General features: G+C 50.7%; 12 protein-coding genes across 12 annotated transcripts; 5 read left to right on the forward strand and 7 right to left on the reverse strand.

Moving 5' to 3' along the window:
• Positions 1 to 64: 64 nt before the first annotated feature.
• On the reverse strand, positions 65 to 1,081 carry M436DRAFT_85001 (uncharacterized protein; the record flags this gene model as incomplete). Its single annotated transcript, XM_013568748.1, has 2 exons — positions 65 to 895; positions 944 to 1,081. The coding sequence occupies 2 exons, from the start codon at positions 1,079 to 1,081 to the stop codon at positions 65 to 67; spliced, it is 969 nt and encodes a 322-aa protein (XP_013424202.1).
• A 239-nt stretch (positions 1,082 to 1,320) lies between these two features.
• On the forward strand, positions 1,321 to 4,821 carry M436DRAFT_54978 (timeless-domain-containing protein; the record flags this gene model as incomplete). Its single annotated transcript, XM_013568646.1, has 2 exons — positions 1,321 to 3,742; positions 3,782 to 4,821. The coding sequence occupies 2 exons, from the start codon at positions 1,321 to 1,323 to the stop codon at positions 4,819 to 4,821; spliced, it is 3,462 nt and encodes a 1,153-aa protein (XP_013424100.1).
• Positions 4,822 to 4,998: 177 nt separating this feature from the next.
• M436DRAFT_85003 (SGNH hydrolase) lies at positions 4,999 to 5,781 on the reverse strand (the record flags this gene model as incomplete). The annotated part of the gene is made up of 1 exon (XM_013568749.1): positions 4,999 to 5,781. One exon carries the CDS (start codon positions 5,779 to 5,781, stop codon positions 4,999 to 5,001), a length of 783 nt encoding a protein of 260 aa, XP_013424203.1.
• Positions 5,782 to 6,234: 453 nt separating this feature from the next.
• Positions 6,235 to 7,753, forward strand: M436DRAFT_66806 (transcription factor Tfb2; the record flags this gene model as incomplete). The annotated part of the gene is made up of 2 exons (XM_013568684.1): positions 6,235 to 6,358; positions 6,408 to 7,753. 2 exons carry the CDS (start codon positions 6,235 to 6,237, stop codon positions 7,751 to 7,753), a joined length of 1,470 nt encoding a protein of 489 aa, XP_013424138.1.
• A 1,062-nt stretch (positions 7,754 to 8,815) lies between these two features.
• On the forward strand, positions 8,816 to 9,567 carry M436DRAFT_54953 (Nitroreductase; the record flags this gene model as incomplete). The annotated part of the gene is made up of 3 exons (XM_013568641.1): positions 8,816 to 9,106; positions 9,167 to 9,340; positions 9,400 to 9,567. 3 exons carry the CDS (start codon positions 8,816 to 8,818, stop codon positions 9,565 to 9,567), a joined length of 633 nt encoding a protein of 210 aa, XP_013424095.1.
• Positions 9,568 to 10,179: 612 nt separating this feature from the next.
• On the reverse strand, positions 10,180 to 11,286 carry M436DRAFT_85006 (uncharacterized protein; the record flags this gene model as incomplete). Its single annotated transcript, XM_013568750.1, has 2 exons — positions 10,180 to 11,193; positions 11,260 to 11,286. The coding sequence occupies 2 exons, from the start codon at positions 11,284 to 11,286 to the stop codon at positions 10,180 to 10,182; spliced, it is 1,041 nt and encodes a 346-aa protein (XP_013424204.1).
• Positions 11,287 to 11,789: 503 nt separating this feature from the next.
• M436DRAFT_75713 (uncharacterized protein) lies at positions 11,790 to 14,768 on the reverse strand (the record flags this gene model as incomplete). The annotated part of the gene is made up of 3 exons (XM_013568751.1): positions 11,790 to 13,788; positions 13,819 to 14,321; positions 14,382 to 14,768. 3 exons carry the CDS (start codon positions 14,766 to 14,768, stop codon positions 11,790 to 11,792), a joined length of 2,889 nt encoding a protein of 962 aa, XP_013424205.1.
• Positions 14,769 to 17,314: 2,546 nt separating this feature from the next.
• Positions 17,315 to 20,561, reverse strand: M436DRAFT_54540 (uncharacterized protein; the record flags this gene model as incomplete). The annotated part of the gene is made up of 3 exons (XM_013568583.1): positions 17,315 to 19,204; positions 19,266 to 19,494; positions 19,558 to 20,561. 3 exons carry the CDS (start codon positions 20,559 to 20,561, stop codon positions 17,315 to 17,317), a joined length of 3,123 nt encoding a protein of 1,040 aa, XP_013424037.1.
• Positions 20,562 to 21,298: 737 nt separating this feature from the next.
• M436DRAFT_33630 (uncharacterized protein) lies at positions 21,299 to 21,680 on the forward strand (the record flags this gene model as incomplete). Its single annotated transcript, XM_013568577.1, has 3 exons — positions 21,299 to 21,345; positions 21,407 to 21,494; positions 21,552 to 21,680. Coding segments are annotated over 3 exons (264 nt in total), but the record flags the coding sequence as incomplete, so codon positions are not given.
• Positions 21,681 to 22,256: 576 nt separating this feature from the next.
• M436DRAFT_13334 (heme oxygenase-like protein) lies at positions 22,257 to 23,498 on the reverse strand (the record flags this gene model as incomplete). The annotated part of the gene is made up of 2 exons (XM_013568563.1): positions 22,257 to 23,366; positions 23,427 to 23,498. Coding segments are annotated over 2 exons (1,182 nt in total), but the record flags the coding sequence as incomplete, so codon positions are not given.
• Positions 23,499 to 24,449: 951 nt separating this feature from the next.
• M436DRAFT_54539 (uncharacterized protein) lies at positions 24,450 to 24,650 on the forward strand (the record flags this gene model as incomplete). The annotated part of the gene is made up of 1 exon (XM_013568582.1): positions 24,450 to 24,650. A coding segment is annotated over one exon (201 nt), but the record flags the coding sequence as incomplete, so codon positions are not given.
• A 334-nt stretch (positions 24,651 to 24,984) lies between these two features.
• On the reverse strand, positions 24,985 to 25,663 carry M436DRAFT_85012 (YjgF-like protein; the record flags this gene model as incomplete). The annotated part of the gene is made up of 4 exons (XM_013568752.1): positions 24,985 to 25,137; positions 25,211 to 25,378; positions 25,554 to 25,567; positions 25,621 to 25,663. The coding sequence occupies 4 exons, from the start codon at positions 25,661 to 25,663 to the stop codon at positions 24,985 to 24,987; spliced, it is 378 nt and encodes a 125-aa protein (XP_013424206.1).
• Between the last annotated feature and the right edge of the window lie 54 nt (positions 25,664 to 25,717).

Here is a 25,717-nt window from a genome sequence, read left to right on the forward strand (position 1 = left end):
AGTCTTTCTTCGTCGGTCCTTGACTGGCTTCAACTGAACACCTTTTTCTTGTTGATTCCTAGACTCAATAATCGTAGAAGCCCTTTCCAGACTTCTTGCCTAACCAGCCAGCATCGACCATCTTGGTCAAGAGAACGGATGGTCTGTACTTGGAATCACCAAGCTCGTTATGCAAGACACGCATAATTGCCAGACATGTGTCAAGACCAATGAAGTCTGCAAGCTGCAGGGGACCCATGGGTACATTTGTGCCGTTCTTCATGATGGCGTCGATGTCCTCCTTAGCTCCAACGCCAGTCTCGAGACAGATGATGGCCTCGTTGATGTACGGCATCAGAATGCGGTTAGCAAGGAAGCCAGGGCTATCTTGACTGACGGAAGGGATTTTGCCCATGCGCTTGCAGAACTCCACAGCGGTCGTTAGAGTCTCCTGAGAAGTCTGTAGTCCAGTGATGATCTCGACACCTTTCTGAATGGGCACAGGATTCATGAAATGGGTCGAAACGACTCTCGAGGCGGCAGACAGATCTGTAGGGTCTGTTGTGGTAGCGGCGGCGATCTTGGTAATGCTGATGGAAGAAGTGTTGGTAGCCAGGATGGCATGCGAAGGAGCGAGTTTTGCCAGTTGTGAAAAGATGGAAGTCTTGAGGTCGATGATCTCGGGTACCGCTTCAATGACCATATCAACATCAGACAAAGCACCCATGTCAGTTGCGGTAGTCAATCGCTGTCTGGCAGCATCTGCATCGTCCTGAGTGATCCTTTGCTTGGAGACGTCCTTGGCTAACAGCTTGTCGGCAAACTTCAGGCCCTTGTCGATGGAAGCCTGTGAGTTGTCGACCAAGGTTACAGGGACTTTGGCCCTCAGAGCAGCAACCAGAGCAATTCCTAGGCCCTGATTTGATCAGTCATGGTTTGTATCATTTCCAAGCTTGATTCTTACCATCTGGCCAGCACCAATGACACCGAGCTTCTTGACCTCGGCATTGGAATGGGCAGTAGCACTGAATTGTCGCTTGGAGAGCAATGCAACATTCTTGGGCAACTGCCTCAAGCAGGAACGGCACACAAGAGAAGCCATGTTCTTGACTGTTGGTTGATAGTAGGGCAGAAGCAGGACCATTGAAGAAGTTAGGATGTCATGAGCCGATCACATGCGGCAGTCCGGGGCCGACATGCCGAGGTCGTTGTGGAGTAGTAACATGGAGCAATGTTTGATGTGTTTGTTTCAATTTGACGCGCGACGCGTGAGCCAACGCGCGTCTGTCCAAGATTATCATCAGGGTGTGAGAGCGGTTGCAATATCTTAACACAATCGTCATGGACGTGTTTGAGAAGAGTCAGACCGTCGACCCCGAGGTCAGGGCGCACATCTACTCGCTCATCTCGGCCATCGGTGGCAGTAGCACTGTCAATCAAGGCCAATATGTTCTTGGAGACGACGCCCTAGCATGTTTGAAGGACTTGTCAAGATGGATCCGCTCATACGACGACCGCATGAACAGGCACGATGTCAAGAGATGCATGGCCGAAGCAAATCTGATCAGAGGAGACCTACTGCCCATCCTGGCCCAACAAGGAGACAAGACGGAACGCAGTGCTCTCGCCGCAAAAGTCGCCCTGGGCTGTCTCGACCTGCTCAACACTCTGACCTGGCCAATCGAGCGCAAAGAAGAAACAATGACAATCAACGTCCACCGACATCTCCCTTACATCAGACTCGCCCAAGTCGAATACAAGCGCGCCATTCTCCACTGGGAAACTGCCGACATCCTTCGCACCGCCATCAGCATCGCCATTCCCGCCATCACGACTCCCAGATCCGATCGCACTCCTAGAGACGAATCTATCATTGGTGTCGTTCTCTACTTCCTTCGCAATGTCGCCATCATCTCCCAACCTCAAGATCTACCGAGTCAAGCCGATGACAATGACATCAACCGACAGGAAACCATACACGCTTTCCAGCAACAAAATGTCTTGCAATTTATCCTCACCGTCGCTTCGGGTGTCACTGACGAGTATCCTATGCATGATATCGTCCTCCTGGATATACTGTTCCAACTACTCAAGGGTATCGACCCTAAGGACTTGTTCAAGAATGAAAAACAGTTGGAAGATGCCAGGAATGACGAGTTCAAAGCTCTGTTGGACAAAGAGAAGGCTATGAATGCTTCGTTTACACGAAATGCTCCGAGTCGACACCAACGTTTCGGAGGCATGTACTGGGTTAAGCGACCAGATGAGAAGGTCTCGACCCTCAGCGGTCAAAACGTCATCTTCGACGAGCAAAAAACTATGCACCAGATGGACAAGTCAAAACTCTGGAACAAGCCAAAGGGCAGGAAGAAGAATACAGAGGTCCAGGATGAAAACAACGACTTTGACAACAACGTCGATCTGGACGAGCCCACGCGAAAGATTGTCCGCAGCTTTGTTGAAGACTTTCTGGATTCCTCGTTTAATCCTCTGTTCAACAGTCTTCGTCGAGCACTCACATCCGAAGCCGAGCGCGCTCAGAAGTATCATACTCGCCAGTATTACTATATGATGGGCTGGTTCTTGCAAGCCGAACGTGCTAGACAAGATTTACTGAAGCGTAATGGCAAGGTACACGACGCTGCTGTCGACGACTCTCCCTTTGCATACATCGCTGCTGTCATGACCCAAGAGAACTTTATCTTGCTCGGACGAAAGATTCAGTCAAGTCTGGACGACAAAGAATGGTCCGACCTTCACGCCTGTATGCGAGCTTTCACACAGATTCTGTTGACTGTGGGCGCTATGGCAGACTCTGCTTCCGAAGACGATCAGGACATTGCAGAGAACATCCAAAACAGAATATTCTACGAAGAAACGACACATGACCAAGTCATTGCTGTGCTCAGAGGATACAATGGTCAAGGTTTTGCATTCCTAGACGCATGCACAGATATGGCACACACCTTCTTGCGCATGCTAGAACGATACAGCAAGCAAAATGTCGACATGCAGGTCCGCTCGAAACGCCGTGCACGCAGGAAGCGTAGAGTTGAGGCTCAAGCCAATGGTGCTGAAGAGGAAGGTGCAGCATCAGAAGCTGAGGATCAGGCTGATGCTCAACGCGCCGTGAGCGAGCGCAAATTCGATTTTACCCGATTTGCTAGCAAGTTCATGACGGAGAGTGCCGTCAATACATTTGTCACTTTTACAAGCTACTACAAGGATCTGGATCTCGAGCAGCTGAAACGCTGTCATCGTTTCTTCTATCGTTGCGCTTTCAAAATGGAGCGGTCGATCTTCTTGTACAGAGTTGACATTTTGCATTTGTTCAATCGCCTGATCAAGGGACCAGAGGGTCTACCCAAGGAGATGCCATTGTTCAAGGAATGGGAAGAATTGGTCAAGCAAGTTTTCAGACGTTGTCTCAGGAATCTGGAACAGCGTAGAGAGTTGATGGTTGAGATGCTCTTCACCAAGATACCGAATACGATATTCTATCTCGAGAATGGATACGACATGGAAATCACAAAGGCCAGACCTAGACCACCAGCTGAGTTGATGGTGAAGCCCGGATTGAGCCAGGAGGAGCAAATTGCCGTCGCTGTCAGTGTGCTCGTCAACCAAGGCAAACTGGATGCTTTGGCGTGGGTAAAGGATGTCCTCAATTCTGCTGCAGAAGACAGAAAGTCCTGGGAAGATCTGCACGAAGCACAAGCAAGCATCGAAGCCTCTGTAAATCAGGAGCGCGACAATGCAGAAGGTGCAGAGGCTCCAGACTCTGAAGCGCCAGCTGAATCAGTCGAGCCCACCAACCAAGAAACCCAACCCAAAGCCCCCTTCATCACACTCAAACCCGACTCGGACGATCGCAAACTCAGTCTCTTCAAAGACAAGTTCCTGCGTTTACTTCTCAAACTCCTCTCTCTCGATCGCCTTGGCGAAACCGACGACCCAGACGCATCTTGGATCGTTCCGTCTTCCATGTCTTCCTCCCTCATCCTCTCCAACCTCGCCCTGATCAGAAAGTTCGAATTCGACTTACCTACCTTCGAAGGCGGCGTAGCCCCCGAATCTCTTCTTAGAAGCAAGAGTGCGTCAGGTCTTCACGCCAGAGCAGACAGAAGCGCTGCAGCCAGTGCAGTCAACAGCGACGACGAAGGCGACACCCTATCCGACCTTGACGCTCAAGCAGCAGAACTCTTCGAACCAGGTGGCCCTACCTCCCGACCCGCCGATTACATCAAACCTCGGTCCAAAAAGCGATTGTTGCAGCGCAAAGCACCTGACCTCAGCGAAGCAGAAAGACTGCTGCGTCAACAAGAAAGAGAAGCCAAAGAAAGAGAAAAGAATCAAAAGATCAAGTCTGCACTGCGCATTACTGACTCTGATGATGAAGACGACGAGGAAAAAGACGCAGAGTTTTTCAAACTGGAGGAAATGAGGAGGAAGAAGATCAGTGGTGTTATAAAGAATGCACTGTTGACTGAGGTTGATGAAAATGCTGGCGTGAAGAACAAACGCAAAGCCAAAGCCAGCAAGAAAGAAAAGGGTAGCAAGGGGAAGAAGAGGAAGACTATTACTATCGAAGATGATAGTGAGAGTGGTAGCGAGATCGATCAGGATGAGGAGATGGGGGATCTGGATGTTGTTGCTGTGGTCAGTGACGACGAGGCAGCTGAAGACACACCCATGGATACTGTCTCCCCGCTCAAATCCAGCGCTGCAGCTGCAATGAGTGCAGACGAAGACGAAGAAGAGGAAGATATCGTACAGACCAGACCTGTACGAGCAAGAGCAACAGCAAGACTGCCGTTCCTGGATGACAGCGATAGTGACTAGATCTGTCATAGTCTGCTGTTCTCCTCATGTTATTGTTGATAAAGCGCGGAGTTTGGGTATTCTTGGAATTCTATATGGGGGAAGAGAAGGTATATAGCAATCAATCGCAGCGTCTGTATCATCAGATATAGCTATAGCCTTCATCGGATCCGTCTCAATTCTTGTATACGGTCTGTCTCAATTTCTGTTGATATGCTCGTGCAGGACTCTTGCGACTGCCTTCATTCCCTCGGCGTTGGGATGATACCAGGTCTTGCCTGTCAGCTGTTCCATCGCCGTACATCCGAAGACCCATGGCTCTGCACTCCCGATTCCATGCGCTTGACTCAACTCGGCCATTGGTATCCTTTCGCACCATTCCGAGCGAGAATCAACAACCTGTCTAGTAGCGCTCTGAAGCTTTGTTGCTACTGCTTGATGGCGCTTCAGTCTCTCGGCGTCGAAGGGAACATGAACCACAGGTTTTGTGTCGGGTCCCAGCAGAGTCAAGTATTCGACAACGATAACTCGTGCTTTTGGTGCTTTGGCATGGACAGCATCGAGGACTTTGCCAAAGCGTCTAATGACTTCGTCATCATCGGCAGGGGGTGGCATGTCCGGCATCGAGGCACCTTTCAGACGGTTCACGAGAGAAAAGGCAGTCATAATCCAGGTGTGTTCCATGAATAGACCGCCAACGTAAGACATGTCGTTGCCGCCGCCGAGCACAAGGACAATATCGGCATCCTCGGGGACGCCTTGTATTTGGGGTGGGAATGTTTGACCATTGGCGACTTGTGGTGTTTCTGTAATGTTGAGCAGGGTAGCGCCAGATACGCTCAAGTCTGTGAGGTCGGCATGTAGTTCGTCTGCAAGCAAGTGTGCGAAGTTTGCACCGGAACGACCGGCTGCAGTATTGACCTGTGGAGGAATGCCAGGACCGGCGGAAAAGGAACTTCCCAAGTTGACGATGCGAACCATGATGATTGAGTGGAGAGGGCGGAAGCAAGGGAGATAGCAAAAGGTGAGATGTTGAAGAGCAAAGGGATGTGGAGGAGGTTGATGGCAAGAAGCAGGCAGCGACCTAACTTTCGGAAGGCACAGCCGAGTACGTTTGTGGAAGCAGTCCACAGAAGCGGTCGATGAAGCAGCACACGACGGGATTACCTGGATCTCTCGAAGATGATCAGAAGGTGCAAGATAAGTTCTGGAGTCCTCGCTGGATGAGACCAGAAGACAAGGAGAAGGTGAAGGTGAAGAGATGAGTGAGGCTCTGTGTGTGTGAGAGAGAGATGGTATGGAAGATCATCGGCGTTGGAGTAGATGACGTGAAGTGTGAGGGCGTTTGTGTTCGATTGTGGGGAAGGAGGACATATGATTTGCTTCTCTCTTGTTCACGCAGCTCACAATGCTCTACGACGCAGGCTAGCCATCATGTCGGTCGCGTCCAAGCGGGCGCTCGAATACCTCGAGGGGCAGCCTGGCATCATCTTCAACAGGCTGTACAAGCAGCCCTCGACGGCCTTGGCCATCTTCCGTCGCATGTTGCCGCATCTGGGTGAGTTGCGCACAAGGCAGCATCCTTCCCTCTGACTGACAGTCCTCAGCCAAGAATCTGGTCATGGCTATGCTCTTCATGCCCACGCCCTTCGCCGTATCCGACTTTGAATCCTGGGTCAAGCCAGACGTCGACAGTGTGCGCGCAAGCGGCTTCTCCGTAAACATCCTTACCCGACTAAAGGTCCTCGAAGAGACTCGCAACGACCAAAACAGACCCGCATACCAGCTCAACAAGGCCTTCCAAAAGTCTTTGCGACTGGCCCTCACTGGTGGAGGCGACCATCGCTCTTTCGGTGTTCCGTCAAGCACTCCGGACAAGAACGAAGTGACCATCGACTTCCTCGACACATATGCTCGCCAGCAATGGGAAAGCATCTTATATTACGTCGTCGGTAGTGCAGGCCAAGGCCTGGGTGGTGCAGTCAACATCACAGCTGGGACAAAAGAGTTGTTGGAGAGTGGTGGCTTCGTTAGCAGCAAAGGCAGAAACGCATACATCACCCGCGACGGCTTCTCTTTCCTACTACAAGAGACCAACGCTCAGATCTGGACACTACTCATCGAGTATCTGAAGCTATCAGAAAAGCTTCAGATGGACGCTGTTGATGTTTTGAGTTTCCTCTTCACCCTGGGTTCGCTCGAACTAGGCGTCTCATACACAACCGAAAACCTGACTCCGACACAAGCACACATGCTGGAGGATCTATCCGACTTTGGTGTCATCTATCGTCGCGCGTCTGACACTACACGCTACTATCCTACACGGCTAGCCACTACCTTGACATCCGATTCGCCTGCTCTGCTAAACACTTCTATGGCAGCTGCTTCACTCGGAATCACTCCAACAGGCGGAAACATGGTTGCCCCTCAAGAGACAGAAAAGGGCTACATTATCGTCGAGACCAACTACCGCATCTACGCCTACACATCCTCACCACTCAACATATCCATCCTATCCCTCTTCGCCAATCTCAAAACCCGCTTTCCAAACATGCTGACAGCAACACTCACAAAATCCTCCATCCAGCAGGCTATTGCTGCAGGCATCACTGCCGATCAAATCATTACATATTTAACGACTCACGCCCATCCCATCCTCCGCAAATCAACGCCAATCCTGCCTCCGACAGTGGTGGATCAAGTCCGTCTGTGGCAGCTGGAGAACGAGCGTATGAAAGCTACACCCGGATATCTAATCCGAGATGTGGGGACTCAAGAAGAGTACCTCAAGGCTGTACAGCATGCTGACACTATTGGTGTCTTGACGTGGCAGAACGACGCAAAAGGCATGTTCTTTGTCACTAAGTTCGATCAGATGGCGCAATATTTCAAAGCCATTGCTCGAAGAAGGAGAGAAGATGAAGGAGGTGCTGGGGATGCCACGCCGCGGTAGAAACTTGATCTGCAGTCGATCGAGGAATAGGTTCTCGATACGTCGCTCCGCAGATTATCATGGCGTTCTGAGTACATAGAGCAGCCAGGACGGTATCGAGAACAAAAGTCGTATCAGTAGTGACAAAGCACAAATTCAAATCAATGATTTACAACGTGAGTCTGCAGAACTCGACACTTTTCAACCAAGCATATCAAGACTCAACGACTATAGCGCAAAACGCTAAAGACTACTCAGCGACGATGCAGACAAGAGCGTTGAGATGTCATCCTCGAGAAGATGCAAAAGAAAAAGGCCTCAACCCGAGATCGAATCGGGGACCTCCTGCAGTTTCGGATAAACCCAAAGCAGGAATCATACCACTAGACCATTGAGGCATTTATTCAGCAAGGATCAGTTTACTAAAATATATAACTCGGCGTTTGAGGGTCATTGATCAGCCTACTAAGGAGTCCAACCGCAATGTGCTCTTGCGACCAACCAACGGAGGTTCTCGAGGACGCCGCGGAACATAGGTATGAATCTGCTTGGTCAAAGCCCACGATCGAATGCCATGACAACGAATTTGAGCGCCATAGGAAGTCCCGGCGACAACGGTCTCGGCTTGTCCGCCATCTTCGGGGCGCGAACCTGACAAAGCTGATCACGAATCCGGCTCTTAACCCGAATTAATCGTCATTAAACGTGGCCATATGCGGGGCAATCAGTGATAAACTGATAGTTGCTCTTCCAGACTTCTAGCTCATCACGGTTCTTGGTGAGCCGGAAGAGCACGACGACCGAAGCCGAATAGCAATTATCGATCAATACGATTGTCCATTTGTAAGAAAAAGGGCCCAGAAGCAAGCCTTCTCCGAATCACGAAGCAATCGCAAACACACTCAAAATCACATCATGGCTTCCACATTGACAGTTTTCAGAGCCCTGACCAGACGTGCCCCACAACTGTATACATCTTTAACAACGCGTCCTTCCTGTTTCACTCGCCCCTCTCACTTTCCATCCCTCCTATCCTCTCCCATTCAAATTTCACACACAAGACACCTCCACAACACCCCCACAATGGCCTCATCAATGGACTTCCTCGCGGCCTGCGAAAACCGCAGATCCATCTACCAGATCACCGACAAGATCCCCATCTCGGATGCTCGCGTCGAGGAGATTGCCAGACACAATATCCTGCACGTGCCTCACAGTTTCAACGCAACATCCACGCGTCTGGTGGTGCTGCTCAATGACGAACACAGACAGTTCTGGGAGTTTGTCAAGGAGGTGTTGAAGCCTCAGGTTCCCGAGGATCAGTTCCCCAAGACTGTGGAGAAACTTGATGGTTTCAAGGCTGGTCATGGTACTGTATGTGACGAAGAGGAATTGCGTTTTTGAGGTGGCATGTGCTGATTCTTGTGATGATAGATTTTGTTCCTTGTTGACCCTAAGCCTGTGCAGAAGTTGCAGTCGCAGTTTGCGCTGTATGCTCAGCACTTCCCTGGCTGGGCAACTCAATCAGCCGCCATGTCTCAGTACCACCTCTGGACTGCTCTCGAAGCTGAAGGCTTGGCTTGCAACCTCCAGCACTACAACCCCATCGTAAGATCCTCTATCAAGGTAGACTCGGGAACAGCAAACTGATTTTACCCTCATCACAGATTGACCAAAAGGCACAAGGCCACTGGAACATTCCTCAAGAGTGGGAGCTCCAGGCTCAGCTTGTGTTTGGTGGCTACGCAGACGGTGCCCGCGAGGCTGTCGACAAGGGTGGAAAGCAACAGCAGCCCGTCGAGGAGAGACTCTTCGTCCACGGTTCAAAGGCTTAATGCATAGACATGCGACGAGTAGAATACATCACACTATAGAGCCATGTCCCAGATAATCACAGATTGGATATGCTAGCATCATTGTCTACTTCGCATCTTGTGACCGCTCATCTGTTTGGGCCCATGTTGACAGAACCTTGCACATCTACCTGTAGGGTAGCGATATCGCAAACCAAAAGTATACCTTCTCTCCGGCACGTACGTAACGGCAAGCATCATTTATACCATACAATTCGTATAACAAAGACTCGACACGAAGTTAAGCATTAACTCGACTGCCGTCAAATATGGCATGTACAAAAGCAGACTACTAGTAAGTATGGTTTACCACTTTTGCCTTTAGGACAATATCGCTTCTAGTGTACAATCAGCTCTTCTCCTGTCCCTTTATGCGCTAAACGTATCTATAGAAATGTATAACGCTCGTCAGAAAAAGACCATGTCCACGGAGAGAGAACCAACAATAGTGAGTCAAGTATGCAAGTCGGTTTCACTTTAGACACGATTCAGGCGTCAAATCGAGCGTTTGAGTTTATGATATCGTAATGTAGGAGTTTGTGTTGATATCAAAACACATGTCGAATCACAGCATCTCTCATCTGTTCCCTCGATTCACAATTTCCCCTTCTCTTCTCCGTTCAAGTCCACCTCAGCAGCAGCTTGCATGACATCCCTTGTCAAAATCTCTCCTTTTTCCTTTTTGGGCTGCAGTCTCCCCATCTTCATCAACCTCGCAATCATGTCTTCGTCTCCAAAGTGACTGTTGTGTTCGAAGTCTGGCTCTCTGCCGTATGCCACTCTCGCCGCATCCACTAATATCCTTGCCGTCATGCCGAAGACTCTGTAGCGCGGCATATCCAAAGCATCCTTGTGCTTTACACTACGATTTGTCGTTTGAGATTTATCCTCAGACGCAGGCGTGGGCGCGGTGCCATAAGCCTGAGCCGCGCGATCGGCAAGCAACACCGGCGCCTTTGACGCAGGCGAGCACGGCGCCGTCTCAGCATCTAATACCGCATTTCCCTCTTCCTGGCTCCTGAACACCGTTCTCGGCGTCACAGGCACATGAAACATATGCATACGCCACGGTTCATGATACCAAGAATGCCATGCCCCTCTATACCACTCCCCCTCTGCAGCATCCTCATCTTTCTGCCTCAGGAATTGCTCAAAGGGTGCTGTAAACACCGCAGCTACCTCTCTAGCATCCAACTTCGGAAGCAATTCCCTCGCGATATCAGAAGATGGATTCGAAGTTTTCAGCCAAGCAACACAAGGTCTCACCCCCAATTCCGTCATCGCGAGATTCAAGGGTAATTCCGTGAGAGCCTCGACTGTATATCCCTTGGGTAGTCCTGCATCAGTAGCAGGCAATCCTATCTCTTCCTCAGCTTCGCGGCGTGCAGTCGCCCATGCAGTCTCGGTCTCAAGATCGGCTTTTCCTCCTGGCAGAGCGGCTTGACCTGCGTAATTGCGGAGTTTGGCTGAGCGGATGGTGAGGATGACACGCAGGTCGCCGCGGCGGTCGGCGAAGAGGAGGATGAGGACTGCGGCGCGGCGGGAGAGGGGTAGAGTGTTGTAAGAGGTTGGTGGGGGTTTGAAGGCGCGAAGGCGGGCTAGGGCGGCCTGGTTTGATCGTGAGTGGTTAGAATGAAGATACGGGAGAGATAGATGAGAGGGTTATGTACTCACTGTCGATGCTTGTGACAATGCTGCCATGGCTGTCTGTGTTGGTGTGTTTGCATGTTTGAATGTGTTGAGTAAATCATGGTATGAGATCACAAGTCGAGGGGCTCTATTGAGCCGAGGTACATCACTTTCGGTGGTCATGGGGCAAACTCCGTCTGTCTCACATGCATCATTGCGACAAGGGTATGTTTTGTTGTGATTACGATTTTCGTTCTTGGGTGTCGGCGTCGACAGACATGTTTTCTATACAGAGATTGGGAAATGACCTTTTTGTGTTCCATCCGCAAGAGCCCGTGTGTTTTGCCATGCAGTTTTTATCCGCCGCCAGATACTAGAACAAAAGAAAAGAAGGAAGGAAGAAAAGGTCAGGGGGCTAGGTAGGCAAGAACGACTCCCAAAAAGAAACGCCGTGGATATGCAACCAGTTGGGAAGGAGTGTGAAAAAGCAGCCAAGCAAAACATTGATCGGGATGTACCATATTATTATCCGTTCATGCAACAAAGAAAGAAAAGGAAGAAAGGAATTGTTATACTCAAGGATGCCCATGTGGCATGGTCCTTTCTGCTTGACGTGCAACCTCTGTGGGAGCCTCGCCAGCGTCGACAGGAGCTTGCATGTTTTGTGTCTTTTGCGCGCTTCGCTGTCTCTCCTTTTCGTCTTCACTGCTGCCAGCTGAAGTGTCACCCTCGTGTGGCACTTCACCACTTCGACTCTCTCTTCGCAGTCTCTCGGCCTTGTCTTTCAAGACCTTGGCCTCTTCAGCTGCCTTTTGAGCACGGACTTGCTTGCGCCACATCGAATAGTACTTGCCCTTCAGGTCGAGCAATTCTTGATGTGTGCCGCGTTCGGCAACACGGCCTTCGTGAAGAACGCAGATCTGATCAGCCATAGTGATGGTGGATAGACGATGAGCAATAACAAGCATGGTTCTTCCTTGTGCGAGAGTTGTAAGGGCTTCCTGGATATGCTCTTCAGTCTCGGTATCCAAAGCAGCAGTAGCTTCGTCGAGAAGAATGATGCGAGGGTCCTTGATAATGGTTCGGGCGATCGCGACACGCTGCTTCTCGCCACCTGAGAGACGAAGACCGCGCTCACCGACCTTGGTGTTGTACCCGTCAGGGAACGAGAGGATCTTGTCGTGGATCGACGCAGCTTTGCATGCTTCATAAACCACCTCGTCGCTTACGGAAGGGTTGGCGTACTTCAGGTTATACATTAATGTTTCGTTGAAGAGAACAGTGTCTTGAGGTACAACACCGATATGCCTGCGCACGCTGTCGATCGATACGTCGGCTACATCGTGTCCATCAACCTGGATCGTGCCAGACTCGGTGTTGTAGAAGCGGAAGAGTAGACGGAAGACAGTTGACTTGCCGCCACCAGATTCTCCAACCAGAGCAGTTGTTGTACCAGGCTTACAGCGGAAGTCAAGTCCTTTCAAGGCAGGCTTGCGGGCGTCATAAGCAAAGTGGACGTCGTTGAAGCGGATATCACCTTCACAGCTGGGCAGGGTTGTGACCCCTGGAGCATCAACGACGGTTGGCTCTTCTTTGAACAACTCGAGCATGCGCTCAGAGTTGATCATGGCACTTTGGATCATGCGGTAGAAAGTGCCAAAGAAGTTCAGAGGCCCTTGCAGCTGAGCCATGTAGGTCAGTAAGATGACGAAATCACCGACACTGCGTTGACCAGTGGTGACCTGGTAAGCGGCAACGAAACAGGCAATCATCAAGCCAACCATGAAGACCATGTTTTGTGTGACGTTCATGAAGTTAAGCGAGATGACAACCGAATACTCAGCCTTTTGGTACTTCTCGACTGCTTCCCGATATCTGTTGAATTCGTAGGCTTCAGCATTGAAGTACTTGACAGTCTCGTATGAGACCATAGAATCGTTCTTGACAGCATCAACCTCTCTGTCCGAGTTTACCATCTGTCTGCGGATGTCGGCACGCCACTGGGCCATGCGAATGGTCAAGTAGATGTACCAGAATGTGACGACGGCCACAATGAGGGCATAGTAGACGTCGAATGCAACAAGGAAGTATCCGATAGCGATGAACAGATCGACCAGCATAGGGATGACCTGGAAGGTGACAGACTCGAGGAAGTTGTTAATGGCATTACCCTTGCCTAGGGCAGAAAGGACTTCTCCAGTCTTTTTGCCTAGATGGAAGTCCAAACTCAGACTATGAACATGTTCAAAGGAGGCGATGGATAGCTCGCGGAAAGAATATTGACTGACGGGCAGCCAGATGATGGAGCGAGTAGCGCCAAGAAGACCATTGTTGCCTTGAAGAAGACGATAGAAGATGTAAAGACAGATGGATGTCCAGGGCATACCGACTGTGTCGGCGTGAGTCAACTCATTCGTAATTCTGCCGGCTTGGATGGGCACCAGGATCTGAATACCACGTTGAACAAGCATAATGAGGAAGCAAATAACAACAACAAATTGTAGTCTGCGGTCCTTGGAGGGCCAGAGGTAAGGGAAGAACATGGAGTAACCCCTGATATATTCCCACCAACTTCTAGAAGGGGTCGTTGTTGGCTTCTCCCACCCAGCAGGAGCATCCGCAGGCTTTTTGGGCTTGTTTTGTCCATTTGGCTGGGTTGCACCGTATCCGTTGGCTCCGTTGGCAGATCCGTTGGCTGAGCCATTTGCAGCACCGGCTTCGGCACGATCTTCAGCTAGCAGCCCGGTGGTCTCGCTTGTAGAGTCCTGGTCGGCAGTTTGCTTGCTCTGGCTTCTCGCGTGCAGGGTGACGAAAAGAACGTAGAATGCCACGAGAGCGAGAAGCAGAATGATGCGGACCAGATCCAAGGTGACACCAGTGATCTCCCATTCAGTCATTTCTCTTTCCAAGTGACCACCCGACGGATTGCCAGCCTTGGGCTCGTGGTGAGCATGGGTATATAGGGCGAAGGAGGAAGCGAGCAGGACGATATCCATGGCGGCGGCGAGAGCCCATGATGAGGCATGGACCCAGGTGGGGGAGGGTTTTGTGTCGAAGATGGAGATGAGAATCAGAGTGTAGACCATGAATGCACCGACAATGTAGACCTATGGATTGCGCATACTTAGTACTGGTTCCAAGGATTTCCTGATGACAATGTTGCTTACGACGGTGGCTTGTCCACACCACCACTCTTCCTTACGGGCATACAGAGCGTGAACGACTACAGTAACGGCATTGCCGGCGAGGGTGAGAGTAGCTGCTAGAGCCAACCACTCGAACAGCAACTTTCGCGGTCTGCTGAAGTCAAGGAAAGTGTTCTTCTTGTCCTCGACCGGAGCCTTCTTTTTTGGTAGAGGCTTGCCGCCAGGGCCTAGTTGCGGCTGGGAAGTGTGATCATCGCTCTCTGGACCAGATGCAGACACAATGCTGCGGATGGTAAAGGTGGTAAGGAAGTAGACGAGCAGTACGATGGGGTACGCGAAGTGTATGATTGAGAGAATACGCTGGGCTTTGTGTTCGGCGACCCAATGGCCATGGCGGTGGTGTTTCATGTAGACTGTCGTCGTGGCATTATGCAGCGGTGTTGAATCCATGATGTGATGGCGGGCGGGATGCAAAGCCCTCGGCTGAGCGCTGTCGAAGGGGCGGAACGAGGGTCGAAAAAGAAAAGACTTGGAAGAAGCGAAGGGACGTGGATGGACCCAGGTATTGAGTATTACAATTGCCACCGCTCGAGGGTAGTCAGCATCTTCTACTGCCGTCTATTGCAGGCCCGCGTTTGTAGTGGTCGCAACGAGAGGACTCCAGGTACGCCATGCACTCCAGACAGACGAGCGCGATGGCCGGCGGGCAATGGCGCCGCTGTGGCGATGATGGTGCCGCATGCACCAGCCGGCTCGAGCCAAGCCAATCTCTCTCTCCAGTTCCTGCTTTCATCCTCTACCGCAACGCTTTCGGACCTGGTTTGTGGGTGCAGATGACCTATTCTAGCCGATTAATCTATTCCCATGATCAACTGCACGCGACCACTTCCTCTTTCCACCCGCTGCAAATAGCTCTTCAGTCAACTTGCCCTTTGCACCCGCTGCATACCACTCCCTAACCCTCAAACTCTAATCTTCGCCTGCCAACCGTCTCCACTGTAAAGGGCTGTGAGGTCGTCAGCTGTGCCTCCGCTTGACGCGTCCCTGTCGATTAGTAAAATGGAAATCGGATCAAATCCACCGTCTTCTCTTCATCTCAATTGTCGACTGATCGTGAATCAAGCAATAAACAGTATGTGCACCTTGCATTCTCGTTACGAGTCCCGACATTTCGTAGCTGCAGCTTCCATGCGCGCTCCGCATCTTGACGCGCTTGTGGCTGTCAATCAAGCCATTTCCCACTTCCGCGCGCCTCGAGACAACCACCACATTCAAGTCATACCAATCGTTCGGAATGCTTGTGTTTGTCATCTGTCCAATCACTCACAACTGAAGATGTGACAGCTCGTCCTTCTACATGCGCATACACCTCTGCATCCGCGTCTACGAATTTACCGCTGACAGGTCTTGATGACTTTTGCTGCACTCCTCACCGCCGTACGACCATGCACCACCTCTTAAATCTACCCACCGAAACCCGTCCAATGGCTTCTGTTCAAGCGACGGGCAACCCATCGTGACACAGGTCCAAAGAACATTCACGGCTTCCCACAGATGCTGACATCCCTTTGCATGCTTGTTACAGGAAAGCATCCATAATAAGTGTCGCACCCCCCGATTTACCAGCGGACTCTGCATACTAAGATTCATCTTGTCCCCGACTATTGAAGCACCTGATTTCGCTAGAGTATCCATCCGCAGCCACATTCCTGTAAGACGCAGAGGGTCCTATCAGAGTCGTTCCCTAGTGTGAGCTGTCACAAAATATCCTACTGATGATTGACTACAGTTGAGACAGGTATAACAACCACACTACTGGACTCTCAACGAATCTACATGTCCTGATTCTCCATGTGCTGAGGATTGTCACACCTCAACGATCGAGATGCTCACAGTAGTGAAAGGTGAGCGCAATCAATTGCAGACTCTGTTCCTGGGCCAGATCGGCCCTTTGGGTCGCCATAAGACAACACTCTTTTAGACAACAAAACAAAGAGAGCTTTCGGCTGGAGAGCAGTCTACACCTATACGGCTACAATACGACAATGCTCGACATGGTGAGGCTTATACAAGCACATCATAGCTCATCATTCAAAGTACGCTTCTCTCCTTTGCAACCGTCAGCCATTGCTTCCGCCATACTCGTCGCAACCTCACAGACGATCTGCACAGCCGCAATAGACTTAGGTTCCTAACGCGATCATGGACTTCAACAATATCCATCTGCACCACAAACTTCGATCCTTCAATACCTCTGAGTAGCCTGACCAGCTCCCTAGTGGATCAACCCTCTGGCGGGCCGGTAATGTCGATGCTGAGGTATACCGGCATCTCATATTTGTCCTAGCCATGATTTTCTCCGCAATACCTTTGACGTCCCGTCTATCAATACCGTCATCTTGGATCTGCATGAAACTTTGCTGTACATGGTTTTCGTGGTCTTGAAGACTAGTCCTCGAGAGCGAGTTCAAAGCCAAATGGATTATGTCCGAATGACCTGTCATTGTGCGGCGATGGCAGCTCTGCGAAAGTTTTGAAAGTTGTTGTACAGCATTTGGCGATTGACCGCCAGCTGCAGTCAAGACGTGTTGGAGGTTCATTTGTCACGGCCATGTATGACGCGAACATTGGCATCAGTAAGATGAGAAGCCCCAAAATCAAATGAGATGATAGTCGATGTGAAAGAACTCAAAGCTTCCGGATGCAGAACTACTGGACAGAAAAGTGTTCGTCAGGGTCACCCTCGTTGACTAGAGGATGAATCTTTTCTTAGGAGGAAGGTAATGATTAGGTGCCTTCTCTTAGCACTTTCCATATCGGGGTACTCGCTAATGATAATCACAAACAATTGACACTGTACTCGAGAGCAAAAAATCATCAGTCAAAGAAGATGTATCCAAACCACCTTATCATTATGCTGAAATCACATCAACATTATCATAACCAACCATCTTTCAAACCCTATAACTCTCAGGCGGACCCAGATAACTCTTCCTCACACCACCAAGATCGATCACCGCCTTCTGCAACACCACACCGGGCTCCAACTCCCAAATCTTCAACTTGTGCGCGCCAGGACCCGAGTACTGCCAAGTGGTAGTATTATACCAAATCACGTCCGCCACAGCAGTCAACCAATTAGTAGGGTTAGCACCACCGGGTTGATCGATAATGTATTTGCGGATCTGCGGTTGTTGGTCATCCAGTTGTACTGCGTAGCGCAAGGGACGGTTGGGATCGGTGTTGAGTGAGGTGCCCAGGTATAGTGTTATGTTGACGGTGTTGGGTGTGTATGCAGAGCTGGTGCCCATGTTTTGATCCATGAGGATGCCGGAGCTGAGGTTTGTGAAGGTGTAGAAGTTGTATTCGAGGGCTGGGGCTGTCGATGGGGTCATCGAGTCTGCGGTGACGGGGAAGAGGGTTACTCCGGACAGTGTGCGCGATAGACCGGGGATGACTTGGTAGGAGACTGAGGAATTGCCGCCTGAGATGGACGAGTAGTGTTCTGCTTCGATGGACACAGTGCGGTCGGACTCGACGTGGCCGTTGGTGAAGTTCGATGGGACAGCGGTGTTGTTGTAGGAGATCACGACCTTGGGAACGCTGTATTGAGTGCCGTAATCAGCGGAGCTGGTGATGTTGATGGTAGTCGTGTTGATTGCGCCAGGAGTGACCTTGGACCAGTCGACGGAGACCCAGATGCGAGTGTCTGTGGTGCCGTTGGGAGACAGAGTGCCCGTCTTCTGGGTGAAGTTGAGGTAGGGCACGCTGGACTGAACATTCCAGGTGATCTGCTGGGTACCAGTGTGGAAGATATCGATCCAGCGAGCAGGACCGTAAGGGTCGAGAGTTGGGAGATACAGAGTCATGGATGACAGCGAGTGGAATCTGTCATCACCAGGGACTGTGGCATTGGAGCCCTCAACTGCAATGCCTAGATCACCGATCAAAGCTCGCTCGGCCATCTGAACGTATTGCAGAGGAGGCAGAGCTTGTCTCATGGGTTGTTGCCAGTAAGTGTAACCGATATGAGTTTGGTCCATCATGTGGTTCCACTTTCCGCCGAGCAAGCCATTGTAAGATTTGGAGAGCTGGTGATCATACGAGAATTGGTTCTGTACGTGTTGTGCAAGGGCATTCGTGGAGGTACGTCCTTGTTGAGCGTAGACGTTGTTTCTGGCAGCCGAGATCATGATATCGTAGTAAGTACGAGCAGCTGTGACGGGGTGGTAGACCATCTCGAAGAAGGCGGGTTGTGTGGCAGTTGGCAGTCCATCAAGAATGCTTTGAGCTGTCTCCTGGATTGCAGTCCACTCAGCCAGGACTTTGTTAGCCTCATCGTAGTTGATCAGACTGTAAGTGTTCGGGTCGACCTCTTCAAACTTCCTGCGTCCAGCAAGGTGGGAGTAGGTGTTCATAAGAGCTCCTGTCTTCGCAGCGACCTCGGGACCAAACTCACGAGAAGCCCATAGCTCGAGCCACTCGGTGGTGCTGTCTTTGTCCCAACGGTTGATGTCGTATGCCAGGTCGAAGAAGTGAGAAATTGGTAGTTCGAGAGGCTTCAAGTCTCCAACGTTGACGACCCAGATCTGTCTAGCTTGTCTCTCGTAGGCGAGATGCAGCTGCTCCCAGGTCTTCTGGTTGAGGACTGTGTTGATCCATTTGTAGTCTCTCGGGTCACCAACGTAATCGAAGTGGTAGTACACACCAGCACCACCACTCCTTGAGGTCTCGTTACCGACAGGAAGCCTGCGAATATTTCCCCAGTTATCGTCGGTCCATAGCAGTGTAATGTCCTCGGGAACGGTCATGCCGGCCTCGTAATAGCCCTGGACTTCCTTGTACTAAACGGCGACATGATCAGCAAGTTTTTCAGCATACTCGGTAGACAGAGAGGAAGCATACCAGACACCACAGCTGTGGCACAGCATTAGGATCCATGACACTAGCATTGCCAAAGACCTGAGCAAGAATATCGCGCTGGGAAGAGACAACGTTCTCCAGAAGTTGGGTCTCAATACCGGCCGAAAGAGCAGTGTCACCTGAGCCGCGCATGCCCATGGTGATGACACCCTCGTAAGGACGAAGTCTCTCAGCACCTTCCTCGAAGAAGGGGTAGATAGAAGCATTGTTACTAAGAAGGAGGGGTATTAGCATGACTTCGCAAATCTGGAGGACAAGGAGAAGTTAGACGCACGTTGCCCAGCTCCATGTTCCATTTCCGAACTCATTCCACTCTTTGGTAGATCTCATCATGGGCTCAGTATGTGAGGTACCCATAACAATACCGTAAGCATCTGCCATGTTCTGACTTCTTGGATCGTCGACGTTGAACATGGAATTCCACTGAGCAGGCCATAAGTAGTTTGCTCTCAGACGAAGCAGAAGCTCAAATACAGTGTGATAGAAGTCAGCTCCGTAGTTTGAGCCGTACTGGTTGAAACCGAACTTCTCGTTGACATAGCCAGTCAAAGCGGGTGCTTCGTCGTTGAGGAAGAAACCTCTGTACTTGACAGACGGAGAAGGCTGGACTTTGGTTGTGTTCATGGCGTAGATGCAATCGTGCTTTTGAGGGGGAGAGTCGGCCCAGAAGTACCATGGTGAGACACCGATCTGCTCGGATACGTCGTAGAGACCGTATACTGTTCCTCTTCTGTCGCTGCCAGCAATAACCAAGGCTTCGTTTACGCCATCCATAGGGTTTGAGACTACGGTGGAGGTGAATGCTTCCCAAGTTCCGTTGATGGCAGAGACATCAATCTTTCCGCTCTTGATCAATGCATCGATCAGGGAAGAGTTTCCAATCGTTCCTGCAATAATGACTCCTCCTTTTGCTCCAGAACCGGTGGTGCTGAATGTGGTCAAACCGGTGATGTTGAAGATCATCGAGGCGTTATTGGGGTTGCCACTGAAGTAGGAGCCGGCATTGTAGGCAGCTACGCCAGAGGTATCGGATGTGTTTGAAAGGATGACGGATCCATTGGAACCAGTAACTCTGCCAAAGTCTTGTGATAAATCGTTCGCGGCCTTCAACACAGCAGGCCAATCCCTGGTGTCTGCCATGATCTGAACCGAAGAGCCACCCGAAGCCAACTCATACGAGCCAGCCGAGGCGTTGAAGGCGATAGTTGCATTCTGGCCGATTGCCAGCGCCGTGCTGGCGAGGGACAGTAGTGATAGTAATGGTCGTAGCGGTATCATGTTCACCCCGTCATACAATAAAGATATACTGGAGTGATCAACTTAGCTGCCATGTGGTCGCCGCCAACTACTTATACTAGCAACACATGATTTGCAAACCCCTCATGTACAGTATTCAGGCAATGCCATACTCTCGTATCAATCTCGAGTGGCATGGTTAGACGATGGATGTACCGGGTATTCTGGTTAAAGTGAGCAAGGTCATGATCTACAGACTGACATAGGACGGTTCAGGCAGGAGATCAACATGCAAGTGGTGATAGACAGGAACCAAGACTCGGGAACCGAGCCAGATCTTGGCTGCGGACCTGCGGTTTGCCGGATGTGGAGCAAAAAATGGAGGTGGCAGGGCCGGGTAAAAGATGAGGCGAGGTTGACATCAAAGGCCGACGAACACCGCCGATACCACCACAAGATCATACACCAGATGTATGTCGTTCTAGAGCCTACCGAGACTCGATGAACATGCTTGAAGCTGTTCGTATAGGCTCTCCGATCATCGACTACATACGACCCAGATGTGCAGAGTAGCAGGACGACGAGAATACTCAGTACGATTGCAATTCGCAAAGTCCGATGGTCTGCGGAGATGATGCAAAACGAGCCAAGACCAGGTTGCTTCCCCAGACGGAGAAACTGATGCGGGGAAAGACACGCGGGTGTGAGAAAACTTGAAGTTTGAACAAGCGGCGAGTCGACTTTATCCAAGAAAAACTTCCTCCTCTCACAACAAAGCCATGGCTCAAGGTACCGTCAAGCAAAAGGTCAAGACCGAGCCCAAAAAGTGCGTCATTCAAAACATCCTGCTGCCACAAAGACTTTGCGACTGACTGTTTTTCCTGTAGGGGCGCAAGGCCTACCGGTCCTCAGACCGGCAACAGAGTCATCAAGCCCAAGAAGGCCGCTATGCTAAAGCAGGAACAGCTGAAGAAGGTGCGCAAACCATTAGCGACAATGCGCAGAGTCAAACATCAACTGACTCCCAAACAGAAGCATACCGCCGGTCTGATCACTTTGACCGAACGCTCTCTCGCCGAGAAGGCTGGCCATCTTGAGATGCTCAAGGGTGGCAAGAAAGACAGACTCGAGAAGGCCAAGAACAAGGCTTTCAGCAAGAAGAAGTAAACGACTCGGCATCGAGGGAGAGCAGAAACAAGATGATCTGGGTTATGCATAGCGTGGGCGTTCTGGGTCAGAGAGAAAGAGAAAGAGAAAGAGAAAGCATACAAGGCGCATCAAGGACACCACTATAAACGGGCATGCTATGAGACACTATCAAGGACGCAAGTTTCCAATCGATCGTGGACAGACGAATTTCTTCAAAGGCAGACTGAAATACCATTGTTGCTAAAAAGGATATCTTTTTTCCCGATCTCATTCTCCCTAGCACCATGCTAAATAGTGATTACACCACAACAGCCAAAACGCCAAAATAAATCCAGAAACCCCAAACAGACACCGACTGATGCTCATGTATCAGCCAGCTCAAGCATTATTAGCAGCCTCGACTGCGCGGAGACCGTCCGTGCCGTAGGGACTAACATACGAGGCAGCACCGACAGCACTTTCCCTTCTAATCTCGACCACGTCGTCATTGTCACCATTGTGCTGATCTTGGTCCTGCAGACCGTCTGCCTGACCGCCAGTCGAGCTACGAGGTCTCATGCCATTGCTGTTGAAACGCTCTGCGCTTGCGCTCTCGTTCTCCTCACCCATACCATCGACTGATGGCCAGGTGCGTTCCCAAAGCCAGAGAACTTGGTTGAATGCACTGAGACACCTGGACATTTGCTCACGACCATTAGGCGAAGTCTCGGCATTGGCGAGCTCATCAACGACAGCCTTACAGGCGTCCACGAACTTTGCAAATGCAGCTGATGTCCAGTTTGGAATCAGTGACTGATGAAGAGCAGCATTGTGCGAGTCACCGTTGGAAGAGTATGGCAGGATGGGCTGGTGGAGACCTGTTGAGAAGCTAGCAGCATATGACCAAGAAGCACGGTAACAATGCTCGATAGCCCAGAGTACGACAGCCCCCTCAAGCAAACTTGCAGCAGGCGAACTTGCCGACACGAACAAGTCGAGGAAGCTTCTTGTGATTGGGTTAGGCTCCTCTTTTGGCACCTGTAGGTTGTACTTGGTAGCGGTGATTTCGAAGAAGCTCATCTCTCTTCGAACATTGTTCAAGGCACTGATTAGCAAGTCCATAGCTCGATAAAGAGGGTGTGATTGTGAGTTCGCGACGATGGGCAGGCGGATCTTGCCAATGAGCTGGCCGACAAAGGCAATGTAACCGCGGGAGATGTGTGAGTCTTGTGCCAGCCACTGGCCCATTGCGCCAGCACTGAGGGTGCCGCAACCAGCATGCGAGAGGAAGGATGTTTGGGTTGCAGCTGTGAAAGGAGCAGCGTTCTGAGTCAAGAGGTAGGCAGCAAGACTTGGGGTCTGAGCGGGTGGGTTGGGAGCGATAGGAGGAGGCATGGCGCGTTGGCCAGGCTTGACCTGGCCATCCCGAGTGCGCTTGTTAGGTCCGCGACGGTTGACCTGGAGACCTGGGTTGGGCCTGTTGCCCATCAAAAACTGATTTCTCTGGGCCGAGTTGGGTGTGGCCTGTAGGGGTGAGTTGTTGATCCCAGACATGAGGCTGGTATTGCCCTCGTCCAGCTGGGAGTTGTCGACGTCGTTCAGGGACTCGACGTAGTCGGGAGAGCTGAGGTATGCTTGACACTCCTGCAGATGCTCAACTTGACGAGTCGTGTTCTTAGCGCGGACTGAACCACAGTAGGTGCAGCGGACCTTGTTGCACTGGACAGCATCGCGTCAGCCATCGGCCAGGGACGCGCCTTGATAACAGCGGGAAGCTACCTTTGTGGGATTGTCATCTTCTTGATACTCGACGAAGGCTCTCTGAATAATCGCATTTGCGATTCTGCCCTGTGGACCATGTCAGATATGTCGAGTGGATGGATGTCGCGATCGTGGATGAATCTACCATGATGGTCAAGCTTATGCAACTGTCAACCAGTCGCTTGATTACACGATATGTACTGTATTCGAGTGTAAAGAAAGACGAAAGAGAGTCATCGGCTGCGCCAATTACCTCCAATCGAGAGACTTCCCCACGCTTACGCTAGCGTCTCAGTGCCAAGGCCGAACGTCTGTAATCAATACTGAGGCCGACCCGAAACTCAATACACAATCACTATTACGATTGACATCCTTCCCTAGAAGAATATCGAGTCTGATGTTTACCAGGTAGCAAATGAGACGTGAACACAGTGACGATTGGATTTGAGCGGTATGGCTTGAAGAAGACCGCAAGGGCCGGTCCGCGACTGACAACGATGCTCGAGTATCAAGGCTTTATGTCTTTGAGAACACTTCTTCAAAGCACATCGTAGGAAGCAGTAGATACTCAGAAGTTGAGTAAACGAGACACATCGGCTAGATACTTGAACGCAAGTCACTTCCACACTGTACATTCAGCAACAGCGAATGTGAAGTGTTCCGAACGGCATGAGAAAGGATCGAAACTTGCCGTTCTACACAAACATCTCGCTGTTCTCTAACGATATCAGTTTCACATTTTCTTACCGAAACCATCCAAGATAGCACAACATATCGGATCGCTATATCACCGATTACAACTCTGCAAAGACACACAATCAACATGTCTGCATCACAACCCCAAGATCAGCCCGAGGCAAGCAGCACCTCAAGCGCACAATCCACATCAGGTACGAACTTCGAACCTTCTCGCTTCACCAGTGACGCGAACACCCTTCTCATCAGCACATTCCCTAACACGATCCAACGTCAGAAGCACCACCCGCAGTAAAAACCTGCGCTCAATGCAACAAGCCAGAAGAAGATCCAGAAAACAAACCCCTCAAGGCCTGCACGACCTGCAAATCTGTTCACTACTGCTCCAGAGAGTGCACAAAAGCACACTACAAAGTTCACAAGAAGGAGTGTGCAAAGCTGGCGCAGGAGTACTCGAAAACTGCAGTATTCAAGCCTGCAGTGAGGAGTTCGGCGCCCAAGGAGGGACACAAGGGTGGTTTGCAGAAGTGGCAGTTTGATACTTAGGTTTCTGGACGAGAGTATCTCGCAGCGGATGATCACACTCGAACTCGGAAGGGTCCAGCTAGAAGGGAAGGATTTGAAGACCTTGATGGTCGAATTGGAAGTGTACAATGGGCAATGGACGCAATGCGGTAGAGGTTGAATGCAATATATTCCTTAGCCTCTCACTGTATTCTGCGCTGTGTGACACGAGTACCAGCAAGACGGTACCAGAAGGCTCAACCAAAATATGTAAGCCGGCGGTATGAAGTTGACGAGAAATCAAGGTATTGAGTTGAGAAAGATGTATTCGACTTCCTATTCGGGTATACACAGCCGATGACCACCTTCACACTGATTATGACAGAGCAATAGCCTCAATCTCAACAGGAACGCCCTTGGGAAGCTCCTTCACAGCAACGCAACTGCGAGCAGGCTTGTGAGAGAAGTACTGCTCGTACATGCCATTCATCTCAGCAAAATCCTTCATGTCGGTGAGGAAGACAGTGGTCTGTAGGACACGCATCAGCATGGAAGAGGGGTAGGCAAAAAGATGTACTCGGGCTGAGGGGAGAGAAGCTTACCTTGATGACCTTGCTAATGCTGCTGCCGGCCTCTTCGAGAATTGCCTTCATGCCTTCACATGATGCCTTTGTCTTGTCGGCAATGCTGCCCTCGACCAAGTTGCCGTTCTTGTCGGCGGGAATCTGGCCAGAAACGAAGATGTGCTGGCCAACCTGGACTGCTTGGCTCTGTGATGGTGTTAGTCAGGCTGCTCTGAACATGTCCGCTTGAGCGTGAATTGAATCTCCAGGTCTTGTTCTTGGTTTGCCGGAAGCTGCCCTTGTTGCAGACACGTAAAGTGCAGTCCAAGGAGCAGAGAGACACTGAGAAAAAATAAAGAGTAGATCGATGAAGTGCACATACGTAAGGGCCAACAGCTGTTGAGATGGTTAGTCAATTGGTCTCAACAACAAGCAGATTGTCAACTTACGAGCCATAGAGTTGGAGGTAAAGATCTTCTTCATGTCCGACATGTTGATGGTCGATGTGTGGAAAAGTCTGAGAGGAAGGACTTTTGGTATAGAGTT

This window comes from Aureobasidium namibiae, assembly GCF_000721765.1.
Source record: "Aureobasidium namibiae CBS 147.97 unplaced genomic scaffold scaffold_18, whole genome shotgun sequence".
Classification (NCBI taxonomy): domain Eukaryota; kingdom Fungi; phylum Ascomycota; class Dothideomycetes; order Dothideales; family Saccotheciaceae; genus Aureobasidium; species Aureobasidium namibiae.